General features: G+C 39.5%; 1 protein-coding gene and 1 pseudogene across 1 annotated transcript; one reads left to right on the forward strand and one right to left on the reverse strand.

Moving 5' to 3' along the window:
- The first annotated feature begins 8,606 nt into the window (after positions 1–8,606).
- Positions 8,607–9,852, forward strand: LOC100676192 (olfactory receptor 8B12-like). Its single transcript, XM_003422594.3, has one exon. It carries the CDS (start codon positions 8,917–8,919, stop codon positions 9,850–9,852), a length of 936 nt encoding a protein of 311 aa, XP_003422642.2. The 5' UTR covers positions 8,607–8,916.
- A 2,586-nt stretch (positions 9,853–12,438) lies between these two features.
- On the reverse strand, positions 12,439–22,345 carry LOC104847192 (polynucleotide 5'-hydroxyl-kinase NOL9-like; annotated as a pseudogene).
- Between the last annotated feature and the right edge of the window lie 314 nt (positions 22,346–22,659).

Raw genomic sequence — 22,659 nt, forward strand, 5'->3', positions numbered from 1 at the left:
GCACATATTATGACTATTTTATTTTAATTAGTCTGTTAAGATGTCCCTGTTATATTTAGAATAATCTGCCTGCTCCTGCTTATCAAACTACATCTCTCCCTTCCATTGAATCATGTTATTGTCGTTATTAGGTGCTGCTGAGTCAGTTCCGACTCATAATGATTCTATGCACAGCAGAACAAAACACTACCCAGTCCTGTGCCATCCTCACAATTTTTTCTATGCTTGAGCCCATCATTGCAGCCATTGTGTCAATCCATCACATTGAAGGTCTTCCTCTCTTTTGCTGACCATCTACTTTACCAAACATGATGTCCTTCTCCAGGGACAGGTCCCTCCTGATAACATGTCCAAAGTACATGAGATGAAATCTCACCATCCTCACTTCTAAGGAGCATTCTGGTTGTACTTCTTCCGAGACAGCTGGTGTTGGCAAAGAATATATATTCAATATTCTTTGCCAACACCATAATTCAAGAGCGTCAATTCTTATTCGGTCTTCCTTATTCATTGTCCAGCTTTCACATGCATATGAGGCCATTGAAAATACCATGACTTGAGTCAGGTGCACCTTAGTCCTTGAAATGACATCTTTGTTTTTAACACTTTAAAGAGTTTTTGTGCAGCAGATTTGCCCCCATGCAATACATCGTTTGATTTCTTGACTGCTGCTTCCATGGCCATTGATTGCGGATCCAAGTAAAATGAAATCCTTGCCAACTTCAGTATTTTCTCTGTTTATCATGATATTGCTTATTGGTCCAGTTGTAAGGATTTTTGTTTTCTTTATGTTGAGGTGTAATCCACACTGAAGGCTGTAGTCTTTGATCTTCATCGTAAGTGCTTCGAGTCCTTCAAGTCCCCATTAAATGACACTTGAAGTTATTTTAGGTTTGTTCTGATTAACTCCACTTATACAGTTGTTAGAGCTAAGGCTGCTAACCAAAAAGTCAGTAGTTTTGTCCACTAACCGCTCCTTGGGAACCCTATGGGGCTGTTCCCCTCTGTCCTAGAGGGACACTATTTGTTGGAGTTGACTCAATGGCAATGAGTTTTTTGGTTTATATTATACTTTCTAGCACAGTCTTGATTTGTTTTACACCCTTTACAACCCCCAAAAACCAAACCCTCTGCTGTCGAGTCAATTCCTACTCATAGATGTAAATTATAGATTTTGTAGTATTTGTGCTGGTATACTTTGCTCTGTTAATTAGTACAAATTTTCTTGAGTGTAAGTGTCTTAGGAAAAAGAATTCCATTTTGTAGAACTTTAAGTTTCTGGGCAGCTCTCTAACTAAAATCTTTGCAGCTATTTCAGCCACTTGGTAACTTTCCTTTGCCGGCATCTAAAAGAAAAGGGAAGGTTTCTTCTACAAACACCTTGACCTTGATAGACAGAAATCTACTGGCATCATTGCCTTTTCAACATCAATATTAGCATATTAAAGACCTCAAACTTAGTTTCAGTACACCTAATTATGTGTAGCTCCTATTACTTTTCTTTGTTAGGAAAGAAATAGGATCACCAAATGCCTGCTTATCAGAACCTCTGGTGAATTCTTTCACATAGAAAAAAAAAAAGAACTCTGGAATTATGGTTTTGCAATTTGGATTTTTATTGCACTATAGTTACATGCAGGAGCCCTGGTGATGTAGTTGTTAAAAGCTCAGCGGCTAACTGAAAGTTCTGCAGCTAATATTCACCAGCTGCTCCTTGGAAACCCTATGGGGCAGTTCTACTCTGACCTATAGGGTTCCTATGAGTCAGAACTGGATGGATGGCACCTAACGATCACAACATAGTTATATGCAAGTCCATTGCATTCAGCAAGTTCTTGAGGAGCATCTATAATGTATTCACCACTCTGATAGTGAGTGTGCAGTGTACCCTAAAGCTATAGGATTTACCATTTTCCTTGAAGGAGCTTTAAATCTAGTTGGGGCTTGTGAAATATAGTCTTGAATAATCAATGAATAGTATAAGGTTGCATTAGACTGAGCACATGAAGAGTGATATGGAAAAATAACTGAACAGGAGTACAAGAGAAATTATTTAGTTCAAGGTCTTTTTCAGTTCTTTTTCTCGTTGAACCCTTGGTAACATTATTTACCTCTCACTCTTTTGGCTTCTGAGACATGTCATGAATTCAACAAATACGTACCAAAAATATTTAAAAAACAAAAAACCCCAACCCATTGCTGTTGAGAGTTGATTCTGACTCATAGCAATCCTATAGGACAGAGTAGAATGGCCCACAGAGTTTTCAAGGCTGTAATCTTTATGGGAGCGGACTGCTAAATCTTTCTCCTGTGAAATGGTTGGTGGGAAACAAATATTTACTGGGATATAATTTAATCCTTACTGCAAGTTTGGTATTATTTTCCCTGTTTTTCAGATGAGGGCACTGAGTCTTATTTAGGTTAAGTAACTTACTCAGGTTCACCCAGGAAATGAGTAGAATGGGGATTTAGTTACAAGATTATTTGTCTCTAATTCTTGCTCTCAGTTGTTACACTTGTATTTTTTTTTTTGACATTTCCACTGATCAACTGCTCAATTTCCTTCTTCTGTTATCTATTTAAAGGTATTTTTGAAAAGTTTAACTCTTAACCTTGACTATTCCTGCCTTTAATCGTTCCTTCTTGAAGCAATTCTCTATTTTTCTGTGAGAACTCTGTTCAGGTGATTCCCCAATTTTTATCTTAATCCTTTTTCATCCAAGTTCTGATCTTCAATTTTCTACTTTTTTCTGATCTTTGGTATTTGGATGCTCTGCCAGCATTTCATGATCATGTCTAAAATTCAGCTCTTTATCCTGTCCTCTTGTTATTTCTCCATTTCTGTTACTTTACTCCTGTTTTGGAGTTCCTGGGTGGCACAAATTGTTAAATATTCAACCACTAACCAAAATGTTGGCACTTTGAACCCACCCAGAGGTTCCTTGGAAGACAGGTCTGGCAATCTGATTCCAAAAGGTCATGGCCTTGAAAACCTAATGGAGGGCAGTTCTACTCTGCACACAGGCCATGAGTTGGAATCAACTTGATGGCAACTACTACAACAACATCCTGTTTTATTAGGATTGGAATCTTAGTGAAATTTGATTTGTGCCTCTTCCTCTATACCCTTCTCAAACCATTGGAGACACTAGATCCTGTTTTGCATTTCATCACAATATCGTAATATATGGTACACATAATATGTGTTTTTATTACTTCTGTAATGCATTTTCATTGATTTCCCTGCCTCAGCCTCTTCCTGTTCCAGCCTATTCTGACACCATTTGTATCCAAGGAGATACCAACAACAACAGCTTCCACTTTTTGTGTCTTCTTTTTTACAGAAGGTACATAGTTTGTTCATTCAAACAGCCATTTGAAACTAGAAATAGAAATACCTTATGATCCGTCAATCCCACTCCTAGGTATATACCCTACCAAAAAAAACCCAACCCACTGCCATCGAGTCAATTCCAACTCATAGCGGCCCCTGGGGTTTCCAAGGCTGTAATCTCTACAGAAGCAGATTGCCACATCTTTCTCTTACAGAACCACTGGTTGTTTTGAACTCCTACCTTTTGGTTAACAGTCCATCACTTTAACCACTGCATCACCAGGGCTCCTTAGGTATATACCCTAACCCTAGTGCCGTTGAGTCATATACCCTACAGACCTAAAAAAATAGACAGGGACAGATGTATGTACACCTATACTTATTGCAGCATTATTCACGATAGAAAAAAATTGAAAACAGCCTAAGTGCCCTTCAGCAGATGAATGGATAAGCAACATGTGGTACACGTATACAATAGAATACTACACATATACAATAGAATGTATATCATGGTTGGCTCTGGAGGACATAATGCTAAGTGAAATTAGTCAATCACATAAGGACAAATACCGTATGATCCACTTTTATATATATCCACATTGATATATATACAGAGACCAAAGTTCACTTGCAGTTACCAGGGATGGGGGTGAGGGGAGAGGGAATCACTCTATAGATTGTTATTTTTGATGGTGGGAAAAGTAGCACAGAATATGAGTGTAATGAGCACAGCTTGACCAAAGTAAATGCTGCCATTAAGAAGTGCACAAGAGAAAAGGATGTTTGTGCTAAAGAATTTGAAATATATAATATGGCAGCAACACCAACAATAACCAAAAAATGAGTGTATGGTCACATATATATGTGTGTAGGCATGTATGTATGAGTAGGGATGTGTATGTATGTGCGCACAGATAGAAGTATCTATATATATGTGTACATACAGATATGTGTGTGCAAGCATATATTTTTCTAGAAGACTCAGTTACAGATACTTCTCAAGCAAAACCAAGCACCTTGTGAGGTCGGTTTTCTGGGTTTGAAGGCTTAGGAGCTTAGTCTCATAGGACAACTCAATCAGTTGACATACAATAGTTCACAAAGTTCATGTTTTGCATCCTAGTGAGGTAAGTAGCATCTGGGGCCTTAAAAGCTTGTGAGCATCCATAAGATACAACTATTGATCTCTACTGATCAGCAGCAAAAGAGAAAGAAGGAAACCAAAGTCTCAGAGAAGAAACTAGTCTACAGGGCTAATAGCCTACATGAGCCAAGTCTTCATCTACCCTGAGCCCAGAAGAACTCGATTGTGCCCAGCTACCATTACCAATTGTTCTGATCAGGGCCGCAATAGATAGACCCTGATAGAATGGGAGAAAAATGTGGAACAGAACTCAAATTCTTAAAAAGTCCAGATTTACTGAATCAGTTGAGACTGGAAGACTCTCTGAAACTATCACACTGAGATACTCTCTAAGCCTTGTACCAAAACTCTCCCCTGAGGTCGCCTTTTAGTGAAATAACAGATTGGTGCACAAAATAGAGGATAGCATCTGTGAATATGGTGCTCTCACAAAAAACCATCTATATGAGACCAAAAAGCCAACAGTTACTCTAAAGCAAAGATGAGGAGATAAGGGGGTGGAGAAGCTAGAGCACTGAAAATAGAACAACCAGAATGCAATTAAAGAGAATGTTGACATATTGTGAAGAAATAAAAACAAAAACAGCCCTTTGAGTTGTGATTATTTCCCTCATTTTAAGATAAAGAATTTAAAACTCATAGAGAAGTTAAAAAAATTTCCCAAGATCACACTGAATCAGGATTTGTGCTGAGGTCTGCCAGATTCCAAAGTTTATGCTCTAAATCCTGTCATTCAAATAAAATATATTTTACAGTAAAAGGGTGAACTATTAATAATTTTGCTGGGAGAGTAGACATAAATTGAAACTATCCTGAAAAATCAGGACTTACAATGACTTTATGAATTTTACCTTCTACTTCCTCACCATTGGATACCAGTTGCGTGGAGTTGACTCTCACTCATGGCAACCCCACGTAGTCAGAGTAGAACTGTGCTCCATAGGTTTTCAATGGCTGCTTTTTTTAAAGTAGATCACCAGGCCTTTCTTTCAAGATGCTTCTAGGGGGACTTGAACCTCTACCTTTTCGGTTAGCAGATGAGTGTGTTAACTGTTTGCATTACCCAGGGACACCTACCATTGGATACATCCCAATAAATAAATGGAGAGGTTGGGAAAACATCTACTTAAGGGGAAAGGAAAATGTCTTCATATTTATATCTGATGAGTTCAGGGATGACCAAAAGATAGCTTTTTGAAATATCCATAAAAGAGTTTGGAAACACGGAAAGAAACTTAGCAGAGAATTGAGAACTCAAGACACAACACTGGGAGCCACTCACATAGTGAGGTTGTTGAAGCCACGAAACAAACGAGGTCATCAAGCATTTAAGGAAGTAGCGAAAGTGCAGAAGGTTAAGAACTAAACCATGGTAAGTATGAAGGCTTAGAAATAAGGAGAGAATGTATAGGAGATGCCTCTTTTAGACTGTAAAACCCTTTCTGGCACAAACCATGTTTGTTGTATCCCTGTAGCTCACTTATTAATATGCCAAACATACTTATGAAAATGAACTGTAATGTAGACCCACATGACTGCTGAACAATGAACTTAATTTCATTTACTTTCTCAGGAGCTAATGAAGTCTATTTCACATGAAAGCCTTTCAGCCACCTTCTTTTCTCTTCATCCTTATATGGGCTTTTTATTGAAGCTGGGAATCCTATGATGTATAGTGATGAGCAGAGCACTTGGGGTCATACTTGTGCAACTCAATGATCTACCAGGAGTCTGAGAGCTAATGCACATGCCTGAGACATATACGCAAAGATATTTTATTGTATGTGTATTTTCACATGCCATGTATGTTTTTTTATGTTACATGTATGTTACATGTAATGATAAATGTATAATATACAGTTTACATTAAAAATAAAAGGAGCCATTTTTGAGCGATTCAAGTTTTTGGAAGACAACAGGGCTGTTCAAGTAGAAAAAAGGTCAAAATAGGTTTTTTTGTTAATTTGTTTTTTCTCTTCTTGTAGTGACCAAGTTATCAGGAAGATGGCTTTAGAGAAAAAGCCCTGGTTAAATGCATTAGAAAGGAAGTTGCCATAGCAACTGCCTCTGAAACAACAGACAAGATCCCCTTAAAACTCCTAGAGGACTCCCAATGTCTTTCTTGCCTTTGGGTCTCAAGGACTTACGTGGCTTATTTTAATTTTGTGAAAATGATTTTTTTTTTCCATTTGTAACTTTTGTGCAGTGGGGTCGAGAACAGGGGTTGAGATTCATTAGAATCCATCTGGTACATGGAAAATTCCAAGTGTAAATAGAGATGAGGCATCATCATTGCTGAGATGTAGCTAGATATATTCCAAAGTGGAGGGTGAGAAAATCCTTATTAATATATTCACAAATACTCATAAACATACACAGGCCTCTGTGAAGTGGTATTAGTTGACTTGCCTGCAAAAGAGATGGACTTTGGTCTTTGTGTTATGATTTTGTAACTTCTCTAAGAGGACTTTTGCCATTACCCATTGGCACACCAAACTTACATTTTTACAAATACAGATTCATTTCTTGACTATGAAATCTGTGATCCTTAATATGTAAAAACCCCTGGTAACAGGTATAGAGTGCAAGCAGCCACACAAAACTTTATTAGTTCTTAAGTGAATGAGATACCTTTCTGAGAACTATTTTGACAATGTGTGGGGTTTAGAGTAGCCAGGACTGATACTGGAAACCCTGGTGGCATAGTGGTTAAGAGCTATAGCAGCTAACAAAAAGTTTGGCAGTTCGAGTCCACCAGGAGCTCCTTGGAAATTCTATGGGCAGTTCTACTTTGACCTATGGGGTCACTATGAGTCAGAATTGACTTGATGGCAAGCGTTTTTTTTTTTTTTTTTTTTTTAGGGCTGATATCTGGAGACTAGATTGGGTACAGTCAGTCACCTATATTAAGTACCTTACGATTCTTGAAAAGCTCAGCAAGGTCCCTTTCTCCTGTGGAGTCTGGAATTGAACAGACAAGAGCTTGACTCAGATTTTGGAGTTTATTAGTTTCTTCACTTTTAAAATAGAGATTAATAGGTCTAATTTATAAAGTTGTTGGAAGAAATAAGGTAAAATTTGCAAATTGCTGTTGAATCTTTGGTGTCAGTATGAGGGTGCTGTGTCAGATACAGTGTTCGGTAAGTGCTCAATACATGGTAGCAAGAATTGTTTTTCTCCCCCACAATGCCTTGCTCTTAATTGTGCTGAAAAGATGTAGCCTGAATGAAAGAATAGGCCCCTAAAGCCAAGTCAAGCATTATCAAGAATTAAACAAATATTTCTTCTTCCTTAGGGCAGGTAGTCTCTGGGGCAGTGGTTCCAAGGGAGCCTCTGTAATGAGTCTCTGAGATTTCTAATCCAGAATAAAACTCTTCAGTCCCCTGTTATGCACAGGTGTTAGGAAAGGGTGCTGTTTCATCCCTGGAAGCTGGACAGGAGCCTCAGGGTAAAGCCACAGTCAGAGATCATGTTCTTTAGCTCAGAAAGAGAGCCAAGATAAACTCGAGGTTTGGATCCTCAAAATAGAATCAGAAGCAGAGTGGTCTGAGCACAGAGCTCTCACCTTCTTTTCACCATTTGAATCTACGTAAAAGAGATGGAAGAAAGCCAGTAGAGGACAGCACTTTGGCTCCCAGCTGAAGGAGAGTGAGTGCCTTCCTGACCTGGCCTGTTCTGTAGCAGACTGGTTAAGAGCTCAAACCATGGGAGCCAGACCACCTGAGCTCACCTCTGAATCTAAGTAGCACTAAGACTTTGTGAAAAATTCTTAGGTCCATTTTCCTCATCTGTAAAATGGGGATAATGACAATACCACACAGCATTTAGAGCAGTGCCTATCCCATAGTTAATTCTCAGTAAATGTTTTTGTTTTTTTCATTTCCCTTCCTTCCTTCATTTCGTTTTCTTTTCTTTGATTTTCTTTTTTTCTTTAACATCCATTATTATTAACACCACAGGCTGTGAGCCACTTGAGCGAAGCATAACCTCATCTTTCTTCTTTGGCCAGCACTGATCCTAAGGTGGAAAGTATGGGCAGGTCAAATGGCTTCTATCCCCTGAGAATCACTCCAGAGAAGGTCCTTAGGCTTTATAAACTTGAGCAAGGTTTAGAGAGGATGGGGAGAATACAGAAGAGGGCCACTATATAGGTAGGAAGGTCATCCCAACTCAACTTTCAGGCTCCTCTTCTCAGCCATACTAGCCCTCACGCTGGAGCAAAAATTCACCCTCAGTTACTAGGATAATTAAAGGTACTTGAGGCCTGTTAAGACAGGTATGCAGGTACAAGGAAATGCTTTCCTCTGGAAGTTCAAACTCTAATTGTTCAGATGCCATTCTCAAAAATGGGGAATTGGGTGGTGAATGGTGATTTTTTGTGCCTTTCTTTTTCTCACAGGCTCTTTTCTTTTTCCCTCACAGAATTTCCAAGAGGACAATGGCTATCGAGAATGCCTCCTTTGTGACAGAGTTTATCCTTGCGGGTTTAACGGACCACCCAGGACTCCACATGCCCCTTTTCTTCCTGTTTTTAGGTTTCTATGTGGTCACCGTGGTGGGGAACCTGGGCTTGATTACCCTGATTGGGTTGAATTCTCACCTTCATATTCCCATGTACTTTTTCCTCTTCAACTTGTCCTTCATAGATTTTAGTTTCTCTACTGCCATCATCCCCAAAATGCTGATTAATTTTGTCTCAGAGAAAAACATCATCTCATATGTAGGGTGTATAACTCAATGTTTTTTCTTCTGTTTCTTTGTCTTTTCTGAATCCTTCATCCTGTCAGCGATGGCATATGACCGCTATGTCGCCATCTGTAAACCACTGCTGTACATAGTCACCATGTCTCCCCAGGTCTGTTTATTCCTTTTGTTAGGTGTCTATGGAATGGGAATTTTGGGGGCCATGGCCCATATAGGAAATATAATGTTTCTGACCTTTTGTGCCAACAACCTTGTCAATCATTATATGTGTGACATCCTTCCCCTCCTTGAGCTCTCTTGCAACAGCTCTTACTTAAATTTGCTGGTGGTCTTTATTGTTGTGACTATTGGCATTGGTGTGCCCGTTACCACAATTTTTATCTCCTATGGTTTAATTCTTTCCAGCATTCTCCACATTAGCTCCACAGAGGGAAGGTCCAAAGCCTTCAGTACCTGCAGCTCCCACATAATTGCAGTTTCCCTTTTTTTTGGGTCAGGAGCTTTCATGTACCTCAAACCACCTTCTATTTTACCCCTTGACCAAGGGAAAGTTTCTTCCTTATTTTATACTATTGTTGTACCCATGTTCAATCCATTAATCTATAGCCTGAGGAATAAGGATGTCAAGTTTGCCCTGAAGAGAACCTTGGGCAGAGTAAGATTTTCTTGAAAAAATCTTAGTAACTGAGAAAGGGGATCCAAGAGTTCAGCTCCCTCATATAAAGCTTCATACTCTGGGGACTTAAAAATATTTGTATGTTGTGCAAGAGCATACAAAATAAACAAAGAAAAAAACTACCTGGTGCCAGAACTGAGACTGGAATCCGGGCTTTTGAATCTTAATACACTTTTTTTTCCCTCTTCATGTGAAATTTTCTTAGAAGATTTTGTTTCAAATGTTAGTTGATCTAGCACATTTAAATTATGAATATATTCACAGCGATTTCATGTAACTCTTCAAAAATAATTTTAATATGTCACATTTTGCAAGAAAGTAGGAGGTGAAAAATTTGGTTGCGTTGGTCTTGGCAAAATGACAAGAGAAGTGTGTGATGAATTTTGTAGTGTGTGAGTCTGAAGTATGTTAAGTTGCATATAGAAGCAAGCGTGGTGCTCACTGACTTGGTGTGTGGAGCTCTGGGGACACAGTCTAGTGAATAGAACTTCCAGGGGAGAGATATATAATTTTAACGGATGTAAAGATGCTGGGTGGAAGTGTCAAATTATTTCAAGACTAAAAGAGACAGAATTTGGAGTCTCATTTCAAGGGTTACCTTGGATATTAGAGGTCTGATGGAGAACTCTGTGGTTCTAGATAATTGGCAGCTGCACTATCCAATATGGTAGTTGCTAGCCATGTATGGCTATTGAGCACTTGACATCTGGTCATCCAAATTGAGACACACTGTAAGGGTAAAATGTAAGTGTAAAATATACACTGGATTTTTGAAGAATATAAAAATAATGTAAAATATCTCATTAATTTTTTTCTGTTGACTACACGTTGAAACGAAAACAGTTTGGATGTATGATGTTAAATAAAATATATCACTAAAATTGATTTACCAGTTTAGTTTTAGTTTTTTAATGTATCTACAAGAAAATTTAAAATTACGTATATGATTCACACTATTTTTCTATTGAATGGCACTGGTGTAGACGATGTAACAGATCAATAGATAGTTTTGGGCACATTTATTTATTAGGGCAACACCAAGTAGTTGTTAATTAGGAGAGGCAATTGCCATTGACTTTTCAGGTATTGCAGACACCTGTGACATTCTAATAAGGGGGCATATGGAGAAGAGATAATAATCTCTATAGATTCATAAATCCACAATATTATATAAAGGGAGGTATAGCTTTACATAAGGACCCCTGGTGGCACAATGGCAGCTAACCAAAATGTTGGCAGTTAGAACCCACCAGCCTCTCTGTGGGAGAAAGGATCTGGTGATTTACTCCCATAAAGATTTCAGCCTAGGAAACCCTATGGGGCAGTTCTGCAATGTGCTACGGAGTCGCTATGAGTTGGAATTGACTTGACGGCACACAACAACAACAGATAGCTTTATATAAAGAATGAGAAGAACAGCGTTAAGCCTTAAAGAATGGAGTGCTGAGGAAAATTTTGACTTAGGAAGATTTTTCCTTAGGAAAGTTCTTTTCTATTGGGAAAAAATTGAAGTTTGAATACATGTCTAGTTTTGCCCTTTGGGATGATTATTTTCAATGATCATCACTCTTTTCAATCAAAAGAGTAAGTACATAGGAGAAGGATAGAGAAGATTGTCTAGGTCACATGATTCAGGTGATACAGAACTTGGGAATGGGATGGGAGTGGTGAGTGTGCAGTACAATGTATGTAAAGGAATAAAACAGAAACCCTTCTTTTAAAAACGTGTGGTCAAATTAACATACAGCAAAGAACACAAGTCTTAAACCTATATAGCTTGTTGAATTTTTTCTTGTGTGTATGCCTGTGACCACAATCTAGATAAAGATCTAGAACATTTGTTTCCTCTTGCTTCTTTCCAGTAAATACAACCTGCTGTGAACCCCCACCCCCAGAGCTATCCACTCTTTGGATTTTTATTATCGTAAATTACTTTTATCTGTTCTTGAACTTCATATAAACATGTACTTTATTGTCTCTGACTTCTTTTCTTCAACATAAAGCTTATTATATTTATCCGTATTGCTGCATGTATCAGTAGATTATTTTTATTGCTTGTAATATTCCATTATATGAATATATAATAATTAAATACTGTTAATGAACATTTAACGAGCTTCAAGTTTTTGCCTATAATTAGTAAAGCTTCTGTTATGGATCAAATTGTGTCTTCCCAAAAGATATGTTGAGTCCTAACCCCTGTACCTACAAATGTGACCTAGTTTGGGTCAACAAGGTTTTTCCTCACAAATGTTATTAGTTAAGTTAATGAGGCTGTATCGGGGTAGGGAGGGTCCTAATCCCTTGTGAGTGATGTCTTAGAGGAGAGAACAGACAGGGACACAGTCGCACAGGAGGAAGACACCATGTGAGGATCCATGTACAAGACAAGGAACACCAAGAAATACTTGGGCTACCAGAAGCTTAAAGGGAAAAGGAAGGATCTTCCTTTAGAGGTAACAGAGTATAACCCTATTGACACCCAGAATTTGAACTCCTAGCCTCCAGAACTGTGAGAAAATAAATTTTTGTTCTTTAAAGCCACCCACTTTGTGATATATCTTTTTTTAACATTTACTATTAAACATATTCATGAATTATATAGAAATACTGTTTGCTAAATAAACGTGCCATTCCTTTCCAGAAAACATCACAAATCAAGATTTCTGGTAGACAAATTTCTCCCTTTATTAAAAACACCAGTATTGATGTATTTTTTGATACTGTTTGATACTGGTGTCTTTTCTCTACACAGTTTTGCTCAGAGTCTCTTGTTCCAACTTTGTCTCGTGCTCCAGGAAGGGTAAATTATAATCTATTGTGACCTAAGGTATTGTTCCTTCAAGCCCACGCTGGCTCCACACTGTGGGATGGAGACAGCTCTGATCAACAGACAGTTCATGTCTCTTAGCTCTTCTGGGACACAGGGGTGAGGATGTAGAAAAGCCTCTTCTCCATGTCAGTCCCTCTGCAGATCCTGAACCCCACTCTGTCACAAAGGGGAGTCTAGGTGAGAAGATGGGCCCATTCACATAGCCTCTGACGTTACCCTGATTCTTTCAGAGGCTAACCCACCTGGCGTTCGCAGCACACATGATGTGGGTAGGGGTGACATCAGCGTGTGTGATTTGCAGTGCGACTGCATTGAAGGGGACCTCGTAGGGTGTCAGACCATGTAAAGGAGAAACTGATTTTTAATCTGGGGACTTCAGCTTGCCAACGTAACCTAAGACTGCCAATTCAGGAAGAACTCTGTTATGTGATTCACTATTTCTTGGAGTTTTTCTAAATGCAGCTCTGATTGAACACACATCAGTTTAGGTCCAGCAAACACAACAGGACTCTTTCTTCGTCAGCGAATTCCAAATTTTCTGTTTCTGGAGGGTGGAAACATCTATCTCTTATCTTGGGTCTGCTTTTTGTGTACAAGCCATCGGTGTCAGCCACATAATCGGGGGTGAGGTTTGGCATGTATTTGCTTCAGCCAGAACTGAACTCAACGACATGGCTGGGCATCAGCAGTTGGATGGGATGATGGGAAATAAGAGCCCATTGTCTGCCATCCATCCCATCCTGTTGATGATGAGAGGAGACTCTCTTTTGTAAGAGCTAAACACATACTTGATTGTCCCAGAGTGTGGGGATGCCCTTCAGGAATGCCAATGGGATGGGGCTGGATCTGCTGCCACAAACTGAGAAAGCAGGGCTGCCATGCCCAAGGAGCAGAACAGGCCCTGCTGGGGCTGAGGGGATATGGTCACCAGACTAGGAGAATGGTAAGACTGGCAGTATGACGGCCATGTTGAATAAACAAGGGGCTGTGCCAAGGGGCTGAGCCTACCATCTTCAGTAACATAGAGAGTTAACTCCCAATGTGTAAGCTATTCTATTATTAGGCAAAACAGGAACTAACCTCTGCTTTTAGAGTATCTCTTTACTGATGTCAGAGGCTGAAAAACACACCCCTATCTACACCCCGGATGTGGACAAAACTCCATCTTTGTGGCCCTCCCTTTCAGACTGAACAGGCACCGGAAGACCGGACTGCCCTGAGAACACCCTCTCATGTCAAACCAATCAGCAAGTTGGCCCTACCCTGGGGTGTTCCTGGGGACCCCAGACCCGATTTCCTTAATCTATACAAACCCCTTGGGCTATCGTTCTGGCAGACACCTTGGGGACCCAAGTCCAGATATGCTCCTTTACTTGGCCAACTAAATAAAGCTTCTTTCACATTCATCCGCTGGGTGTGTCTTCTTAATTGTCCCCAGCAGACCTTGGGGTGTCAGGTTACAATGGGGCCACCCACATCTAAGGGAGCAGAGTTGCCATCCCAGTGAGAATGCAAGGCGGAGCTGAAGCCCAGGGCCAAGGGGCCTCCATCCAGAATCTGGAGAGTGTGGCCAACACCCAGAATCTAGAGAGCAGAGCTGTTGCCTAAATGGTCTCAGAGAACAGATGATTAGTTTCAAGACTGAGAGCTAATGTAATGTGTTCTGCTGACTTGTTTCTTGCCCGTTATTCCTTCTTTCCCTCCAGTTTCTCCCATTTGTAATGGAAATGTCTACCTTGTGCCTGTTCCATCATTGCACTTTGGAAGCAGTTAACTTGTATTCTAGATTTCACAGGTGAAGAGGAATTTTGCAGAGGATGAGATTTTGGACTTGGAGTTGATTTAAGACTTTTGGGACTATATGATGGGGTGAAAGTGTTTTACATGTGCCAAGGACATGAACTTTTGAGGGTTAAAGGGTAGAATGTTATGGACTGAATTGTGGCCCCCCAAAATTTGTCAAGGATTTCATTTTACTTAGATCCACAATCAACAGCCATGGAAGCAGCAGTCAAGAAATCAAAAGACTCATTGCATTGGGCAAATCTGCTGCAAAGGACCTCTTCAAAGTGTTGAAAAGCAAAGATGTCACCCTGAAGACTAAGGTGTGCCTGACCCAGGTATTGATGCATTTTCAATCGCATCATATACATGTGAAAGCTGGACAATGAATGAGGAAGACTGAAGAAGAGTTGGCACCTTTGAATTGTGGTGTTGGTGAAGAATATTGAATATACCATGGACTGCCAAAAGTACAAACAAATCTGCCTTGGAGGAAGTGTGGCCAGAATGCTCCTTAGAGGCAAGGATGGCGAGACTGCGTCTTACATACTTTGGACATGTCGTCAAGAGGGATGAGTCCCTGGAGAAGGACATCATGCTTGGCAGAGTGCAGGGTCAGCGGAAAAGAGGAAGACCCTCGATGAGGTGGATTGACACAGTGGCTGCAACAATGAGCTCAAGCATAACAACGATTGTAAGGATGGCACAGGACTGGGCAGTGTTTCGTTCTGTTGTGCATAGGGTCGCTATGAGTCGGAACTGACTCGCCAGCACCTAACAACAACAACAGCAAACAACAAAATGTACGTCAAGACTGATTCTCAGTCTTGTATGGTTGTCCACCATTTTGTGATCTAATATGGTTAGCTAATGTGTTGGAAATCCTAACTCTATGATGTTAATGAGGCAGGATTAGAGGCAGTTATGTTAATGAGGTAGAACTCAATTTACAGGATTAAATTGTACCTTCAGTCAGTATCTTTTGAGATGTAAAAGAGAGAATGAGCAGAGTGGAGAGGGACCTCCTACTACCAAGAATGTAGACCTGGGAGTGGAGCACATCCTTCGGACCTAGGGTCCCTTGCCTGAGAAACCCCTAAACCCAGGGGAAGATTGATGACAAGGACCTTCCCCCAGAGTTGACAGAGAGAGAAAACTTTCACCTAGAGCAGGCTTCCTGAATTTGAACTTCTAGCCTCCTAGAGTGTGAGAGAATAAATTTCTGTTTGTTAAAGCCACCCACTTGTAGTATTTCTGTTACAGCAGCACTAGAAAACTAAGACAATTTGTTTCCAAGTTTTGGCTGAAAACAAAACTACTATGAGCATTTATGTACAAGTCTTTGTATGGACGTATGCTCTCCTTTCTCTTGGGTAATACCTAGGAGTGGAATGGTTGGACCATATGATATGTGCATTTTTAACTTTTTAAGAAACTGCCAAACTGCTTTCCAAAGTAGTGGTACCATTTTACAGTCTCACCATCAGTGTTTGAGAGTTTCAGTTCCACTATATCCTTGCCAACACTTGGTATGGTCTACTTTTTAACTGAAGACCTTCTAACAAGTGTGTATTAGTATCTTATTGTGATTTTAATTTGCATTTCCTTAATGACTAATGATGATGAATATCTTTTTATGTGGTTATTTGCCATCCGTGTATCTTCTTTGGTGAAGCATCTGTTCAGATCATTTGCCCATTTTTTAAAGTGAGTTGTTTATTAATATTGAGATCTGAGGGTTCTATATATATTCTGGGTTCAAGTTTTATCGAATATGTGATTTTCAAATAGTCCGTGGTTTGTTTTTTCATTCTCTTAACAGAGATCTTAATTTTGATAAAGTCCAAGTTATCATTTTTTCTTTTATGAATTGTAGCTTTGTTGTCATATCCAAGAGCTCTTTGCCTAGACAAAATCACAAGGATTTTCTCCTATGTGTTATTCTAGAAGGTTTACAGGTTTTTACATTTGGGTCCTATTTATGTGTGTCTATATCTGTACTATGTGCTGTTTCATTCATCTATTTGTCTATCTTGATGTTAATACCTCAACGTTTTGACTGCTCTAGCTTTATAATAATACTTGAAATCAGTTAGCATAAGTCCTCCACCTTCACTCACCTTTTCCAAAGTTGTTTTCACTATTCCAGTTCTTTTGAATTTCCATATGAATTTTTGAATCAGCTTGCAAATTCCTATAGAAAACCCTGCTGAGATTTTAACTGGCATGATATTGAGTCTCTCTCTCTGTGTGTGCTTTGTGGATAATTGACATTGTAACAATATTGAATCTTCTGATTCATGAACATGATATATTTCTCCATTTATTAAGGTCTTTAATGTCTTTCAGCAATGGTGTGGATTTGAGTGTTCATGTTTTGCACATCTTTTGTCAGATTTAGTCCCAAGTACTTCATATATTTTGATGCTATTGAAGAAAAATATTGTTTTTTTAATTTTCCATTTTGGTTGTTGCTAATATAAAAATACAATTGATTTTTGTATATTAATCTTGTTTGGTGCAACATTGCTAGACTTATTAGTTCTTGTAGCACCTTTTTTTTTTCTTTTTAAATAACTAGGATTTGTTATTATAAATAATGTTGTACTCAATATCCTTGTATTTTTACCAGTGTATGTTTGGGATATTTCCTGAAAGTGGATTACTGGATCAAATGGTAAATGTATATGTAATTTTGGTGGAGATTGCCATTGTATTCCTACCAGCATTAGTAGTTTAGTGGTAGAAGTCTTGCCTTACATTCAGGACCCTCGGATTTGAGTTCCAGGGCTTGCCTGTTGCTATGATGATGGCCAGGTTTCAGTGAAGCTTCAAGATTAAGAAAGTCTAGGAGGGCCTAATGATCCACTTCCAAAAATTAGCCAGTGAAAACCCTATGGATCACGAGTCCAATCTACAACTGATCATGGAGATACTGTAGAACCGGACAACATTAATTTCTCTTGTGCATGGGCTCACCATGAGTTGGAGCTGACTCCATGGCAGCTAACAGTATTGCCCTATAGTCTCTCCAACATATTATATTCTCAAACTTTTGAAATTTTATAACCTGATAGATGAGATATAGTTTTCAAGTATTGTTTTAATTTGCAATTCTCTTATAACAAGAAAGTTTGGCAGTGCTTTTCATGTCTTTTCACACATTTTGCCTATTTTTCTATTTTTGGTCTTCCCAATTTTTAGGAGGACTTTATGTTAGCGACATTAGCTTTTTGTCTGAAGTTAGAGTCTATTCCCACTCATGGCATCCTATGTGTTACAGTGGAGAACTGCTTCTTAGGTTTTCTAGGCTGTAATCTCTAGGGAAGCAGATTGTCAGAACTTTCTTCCATGGCACCACCGGGTGGGTTCGAATTGCCAACCATTTGCACCAGCCAGGGACCTTTTTGACTCTCCTTATGATTATAAAAAAACATTTCTTGTTTATTAAATGTATCAATCTTTTATTGTTTCTGGAATTTGCATCATAGTTACAAATGCTCTTTCCTTTTAGGTCAAAAAAAAAAGTCACTTATTTATTCCTATTGTTTGTGTGATTTAATTTTTTTAATTTAGATGTCCGATTTATTTAGAAATAATACCAGTGTGTGTTGTGAGGAATGGATCCAGCTTTATCTTTTTCCGTATGGCTATCCAGTTACTCTATCGCCATTTATAAAAAAGTTAATCTTTTCCTACTGATTTTAGCTGCTACCTTCATCATATACTAAATTTTGTAGACCCCTGGGCTACTTTTGTGTTTTTCATTCCGTTGCATTGGTCTGCAAGCCAATTTATATGCCAGTACCATACTGATTCAATTAAAGAATCTTCATAATGTTTTCATGTCTTGAGGGTAACTTCTCACTTTTGCTCTTCTTTTTCAGGGTTTCCTTGGCCATTCATTATAAACTTTACAATTAATCTGTGTAGCTCCAGAAAAAAATTCTCATGTCATGTCTATTGATTGCTTCTGAAATTTATAAGTGATTTTAGGGAGAATTGACTTCTCTGGATCTTGTGGCTTCCAATCATGAAGTGTGGTTTTTCTTCTTGTGTGTTCAGGTCCATTTTAGTATTTTTCATAATTTTCCTTATATGTATTTTGCACATTTCTTATTAGATTTATGCTTGAGAATTTTATTTTATTTTTGGTACAGTAATGAGGGTTTTATCTTCCATCATATCTTCTAATTGACCACTGCTACAAGAAATGAATTCTATTGATTACTGCATGTTAACTTTATACTTTGTAATGCAATTGTTATTTTTCATAGATGTTTTTCTATTGATTTTTTTGAGATTTATGAATACGTAATATTCTATTAATATAGTTTTGCCTGTTTATTTCTGATTCATATGGTTTTAATTCCTTTCCTTTTCCTAACTGCATTGTTAATACCTTTAATACAATATTGGAAACCCTGGTGGCATAGTGGTTAAGTGCTGCTAACCAGAAGGCTCGGTAGTTCGAATCCACCAGGTGCTCCTTGGAAACTCTGTTGGGCAGTTCTACTGCGTCCTATCGGCCGCTCTGAGTTGGAATCGACTCAATAGCAGTGGGTTTGGTTTTTTTTGGTTGGTTAATACAATGTTAAATAATACCAGAGACTGTAGGCATACTGCTTTTGCTCTGGAATCTAATTAGGACTGCCTCCAGTGTTTTCAAATTAAGTTGTTGGCTTTATATATTTTATCACCTTAAAGGAGTACCCATCATTTTCTGATTCATTGAATATTTTCAGTTCATGAATAGATGTTGAATTCCATCAGTCTTTTAATTTTCTTTGGGATTTTATTTCCTCAAATTTTCCTCTTCTTTCTCAAACCTTTAATCTCTCCGTCTATACTGAATCTTTTACCTGTAAACATATGCGAGCCTGCTTTACTCTAAGAAATTCCCTTTGATACTCCTCTCTGCCCTTTTCTGTTTAAAATTAAGAACAACCAATGCTCTTTTCTTGTCCACATTCACAATCTCATGGCAACTATTTTGTAAGTTATAAATACAAATTTTTACCCATCTCTCCCATTGTACCCCAGGGTCAAACTATAACAGCCTGATCAAACGCACTTGTATTTCAAAGTATTATTTCTCCATCCAACTGAGGACTTTCTGTCTGGTTTTCAGGGCATCCTTAAGCCACGTGTTCAGCTCCTGTTTATTCACCTTGGTTACCGTGCTGACATTTAGGTATGAGACCACCAGGTAGAAAGAGTTATTCTATATGACCTGAATTTGAAGACGTTATGCACACTACAATTTATAAACACTATTTCTATTTCGTTTTTATGGGAAAACACATAGTATTATTTAAGAAGGTAAACTCTAGAAAAGATTATGCCATCATTCAATTAATAACATGTTTTAGAGAAACCTTTAAAGAAACTGGGTATAATTTAATATTTGTATTCTTATTCAAATGCAGAAATTCTGGAATAGTTACTAAAAAAAGTATAAATCATTCATGGGGTGAACTTCTGCTTTAGCCAAAATAATAAAGAATATGTGCTCCATTTCTTATCTCTAAAAGTAAAGTATCTTTAGAAAAATGTCACCCTGGTTTTGGTGTGATCCTTCCCCACTGTCTTTACTGTGCAAATTACTTTTTCTATAGAGTCAATGGTAATACAGCATGTACTTATTCTCTCTATCCTTCATGACTTGTTTTAAGCCCTTTGGGGCAGTTTTCATTGTTATTTGATAGTAGAGTCTTTAGTAGATTTGAATGTTCCTAGATAGTTTTACAGAAAAAAAGGTAATACTATGAGGGGCTTTGTCATGTTGAACATGTTAGAATCCTAATTTGATCGTTAGTTTTATATGTCAAATTGGCTAGGCTATCATACCCTCTTACTTAATCAAAAACCAATGTAAATGTTGTTGTGAAGATATTTTGTAGCTGTGGTTAAAATATATAAACAGTTGACTTTAAGTGAAGGATATTACCTTTACTAATGTGGGTGGGCCTCATCCTCAATCAGTTGATAGGTGTTAAGAGCAAAAACTGAGGTTTCCTGAAAAATAAGAAATTTTTCCTCAAGATGACAGCACTAACTCCTGTCTGAGTTTTCAGCCTGCCGGACTGCCCTAGTGGTGTAGTGATTAAGTGCTATGGCTGCTAACTAAAGGGTCGGCAGTTCGAATCCACCAGGCACTCCTTGGAAACTCTATGGGGCAATTCTACTCTGGCCTATAGGGTCGCTATCAGTCGGAGTCCACTCCACTGCACTGATTTTGGTTTATGGTTTTTTTCTTGCACTGCCCTACAGTTTTGGGACTTGTTAGCCTCCACAACTGCATTTACCAATTCAACCTGGGACCCTCTCCAGGGCTCTGGATAAAGGGGTTTCCGCTTCTCCTGTCCTTTGAATAAGCAGTCTTGGAGGAAGTTAAATTCTGTGCAGAAGTCAAAGTTTGCTTTACTTGTGAACCGAAATACTACATCTTCTTGTTTACTCCAGAAACTCTTCCTGGGAGAGCACTCGAGGGAAGCTTCTTTTTTGGGGCTTCTCTGATACCTTGGAAACCCTGGTGGCACAGTGGTTAAGTGCTACAGCTGCTAACCAAAAGGTCAGCAGTTCAAATGCACCAGGCCTTCCTTGGAAACTCTATGGGGCAGTTCTACTCTGTCCTATAGGGTCGCTGAGTCGGAATCGACTTGATGGCAACAGGTTTGGTTTGGTTTGGGTTCTGATACATACACGTTAAAAATAAAAAAGAAAAACCTTTTAAATTACCATCCTCTGGCCACATTGCCATGAACAGGAGATACTTCCTTTCTTTACTTGGAGAGGGGTATCTGGGCTTGATTTGAAAACATGGTCTTTGGATCAGAATGGATTCCAGAATAATGCAGGCTTTCATTTTCCGAGCATAACAGGAAAATGAATTATATATGCTCAGGCCTTCCTCTCTATACCACTCAAACCATTTCCTTCCGGGAAGTGGGAGATCAGGGACTATGGGACTCAGCACTGTTGACACTAAGCTGAACAAGGAAGAGTGGCTCCATCCTAGGCCTCTTCATGTCCTACTCGCTAACCTAGAGGCCTGAAAACTGAGTGTTTGGAAACAGTCTTCTTCCCTAACTTGGTTCTGGGATGGGGGTGACTGAAGCAAGGACGGCAAATGCCATATTTCTAGGTCTTCTCTCCGTTCTCATTCCTAATTCAAGGTGAGGCTCCTGAGCAACGTGGACAACCACTGAACCTCTCTGAATCAATGGCATTGCTAAGGGTTGGCATCACCCAGTGTGATAACTCATGGTGTCATGCCCCTGCCATGGGTGGAAGAACAGGCCCCTCCCCAACCTCTATGCAGGGTGGAGCACCACATGCCCCACCCCCCAGCTCTTCTATCTCATCGTCCAAAAAGAAGACCCTTCTCTTTTACTAATGGTGCCCTCTGTGGCCTGCCCCTACACCCTGACTAGCGGGTGACAGGAGTAGTGGGGTTGGGGTGTGATGAGTAACCGCACTGGGTGATGCTGTGGAGGGGGAGTGGTGGTGACCAGAGGCATAGCGAGGAGGTCACTTGCCCCTGGCGTAAGTCCAAGGGGGCACCAGTGGTGTCACTAAAGGGGTGGGGGATTTGCGGACTGCACCTGGTGACACTGTCAGAGGGGGTGATATCGCAGTGGTCCAAGACCGAACTATGCAGGACTTGAGCTGCTCCAGAAAGCCTGTGCTGCTTCAGCCATGTTTCGGGGCTGCTTTCTGCTGCCACTGCTTTCGGTGTCTGCTGGGATGATTTACCTGCCACAGGTGCTGCTGGTGCGGGCGGCCGCTGCCGCTGTTGCAGCCCTGTACCTTGAGCATGCCTTTCAGTCCGCCCACCGCCCAGGAAGTTGACTCCACCCGCAACTGCATGCTGGCTTCAGGCACGTTCTGCTTGGCTTCTCCTTTCAGTCCCCACTATTTATAAATGTCTATGGAACCTCTGGTGGCTTAGTGGTTAAGAGCTACGGCTCTAAGCAAAAGGTCAGTAGTTCTAATCCACCAGGGGCTCCTTGGAAACTCTATGGGGCAGTTCTACTCTGTCCTATAGGGTCGCTATGAGTTGGAATCCGTTCAACGGCAATGAGTTGGCTTATCAGAATCTATTCAGCTTCAAACCGGGTGGTTGTGGTGGGGGCATTTTAGAGATTGTTCTTTGGTGCTCATTACCCTCACTTCACCCCATG

The sequence above is a fragment of the Loxodonta africana genome, chromosome 15, assembly GCF_030014295.1.
Source record: "Loxodonta africana isolate mLoxAfr1 chromosome 15, mLoxAfr1.hap2, whole genome shotgun sequence".
NCBI lineage: Eukaryota > Metazoa > Chordata > Mammalia > Proboscidea > Elephantidae > Loxodonta > Loxodonta africana.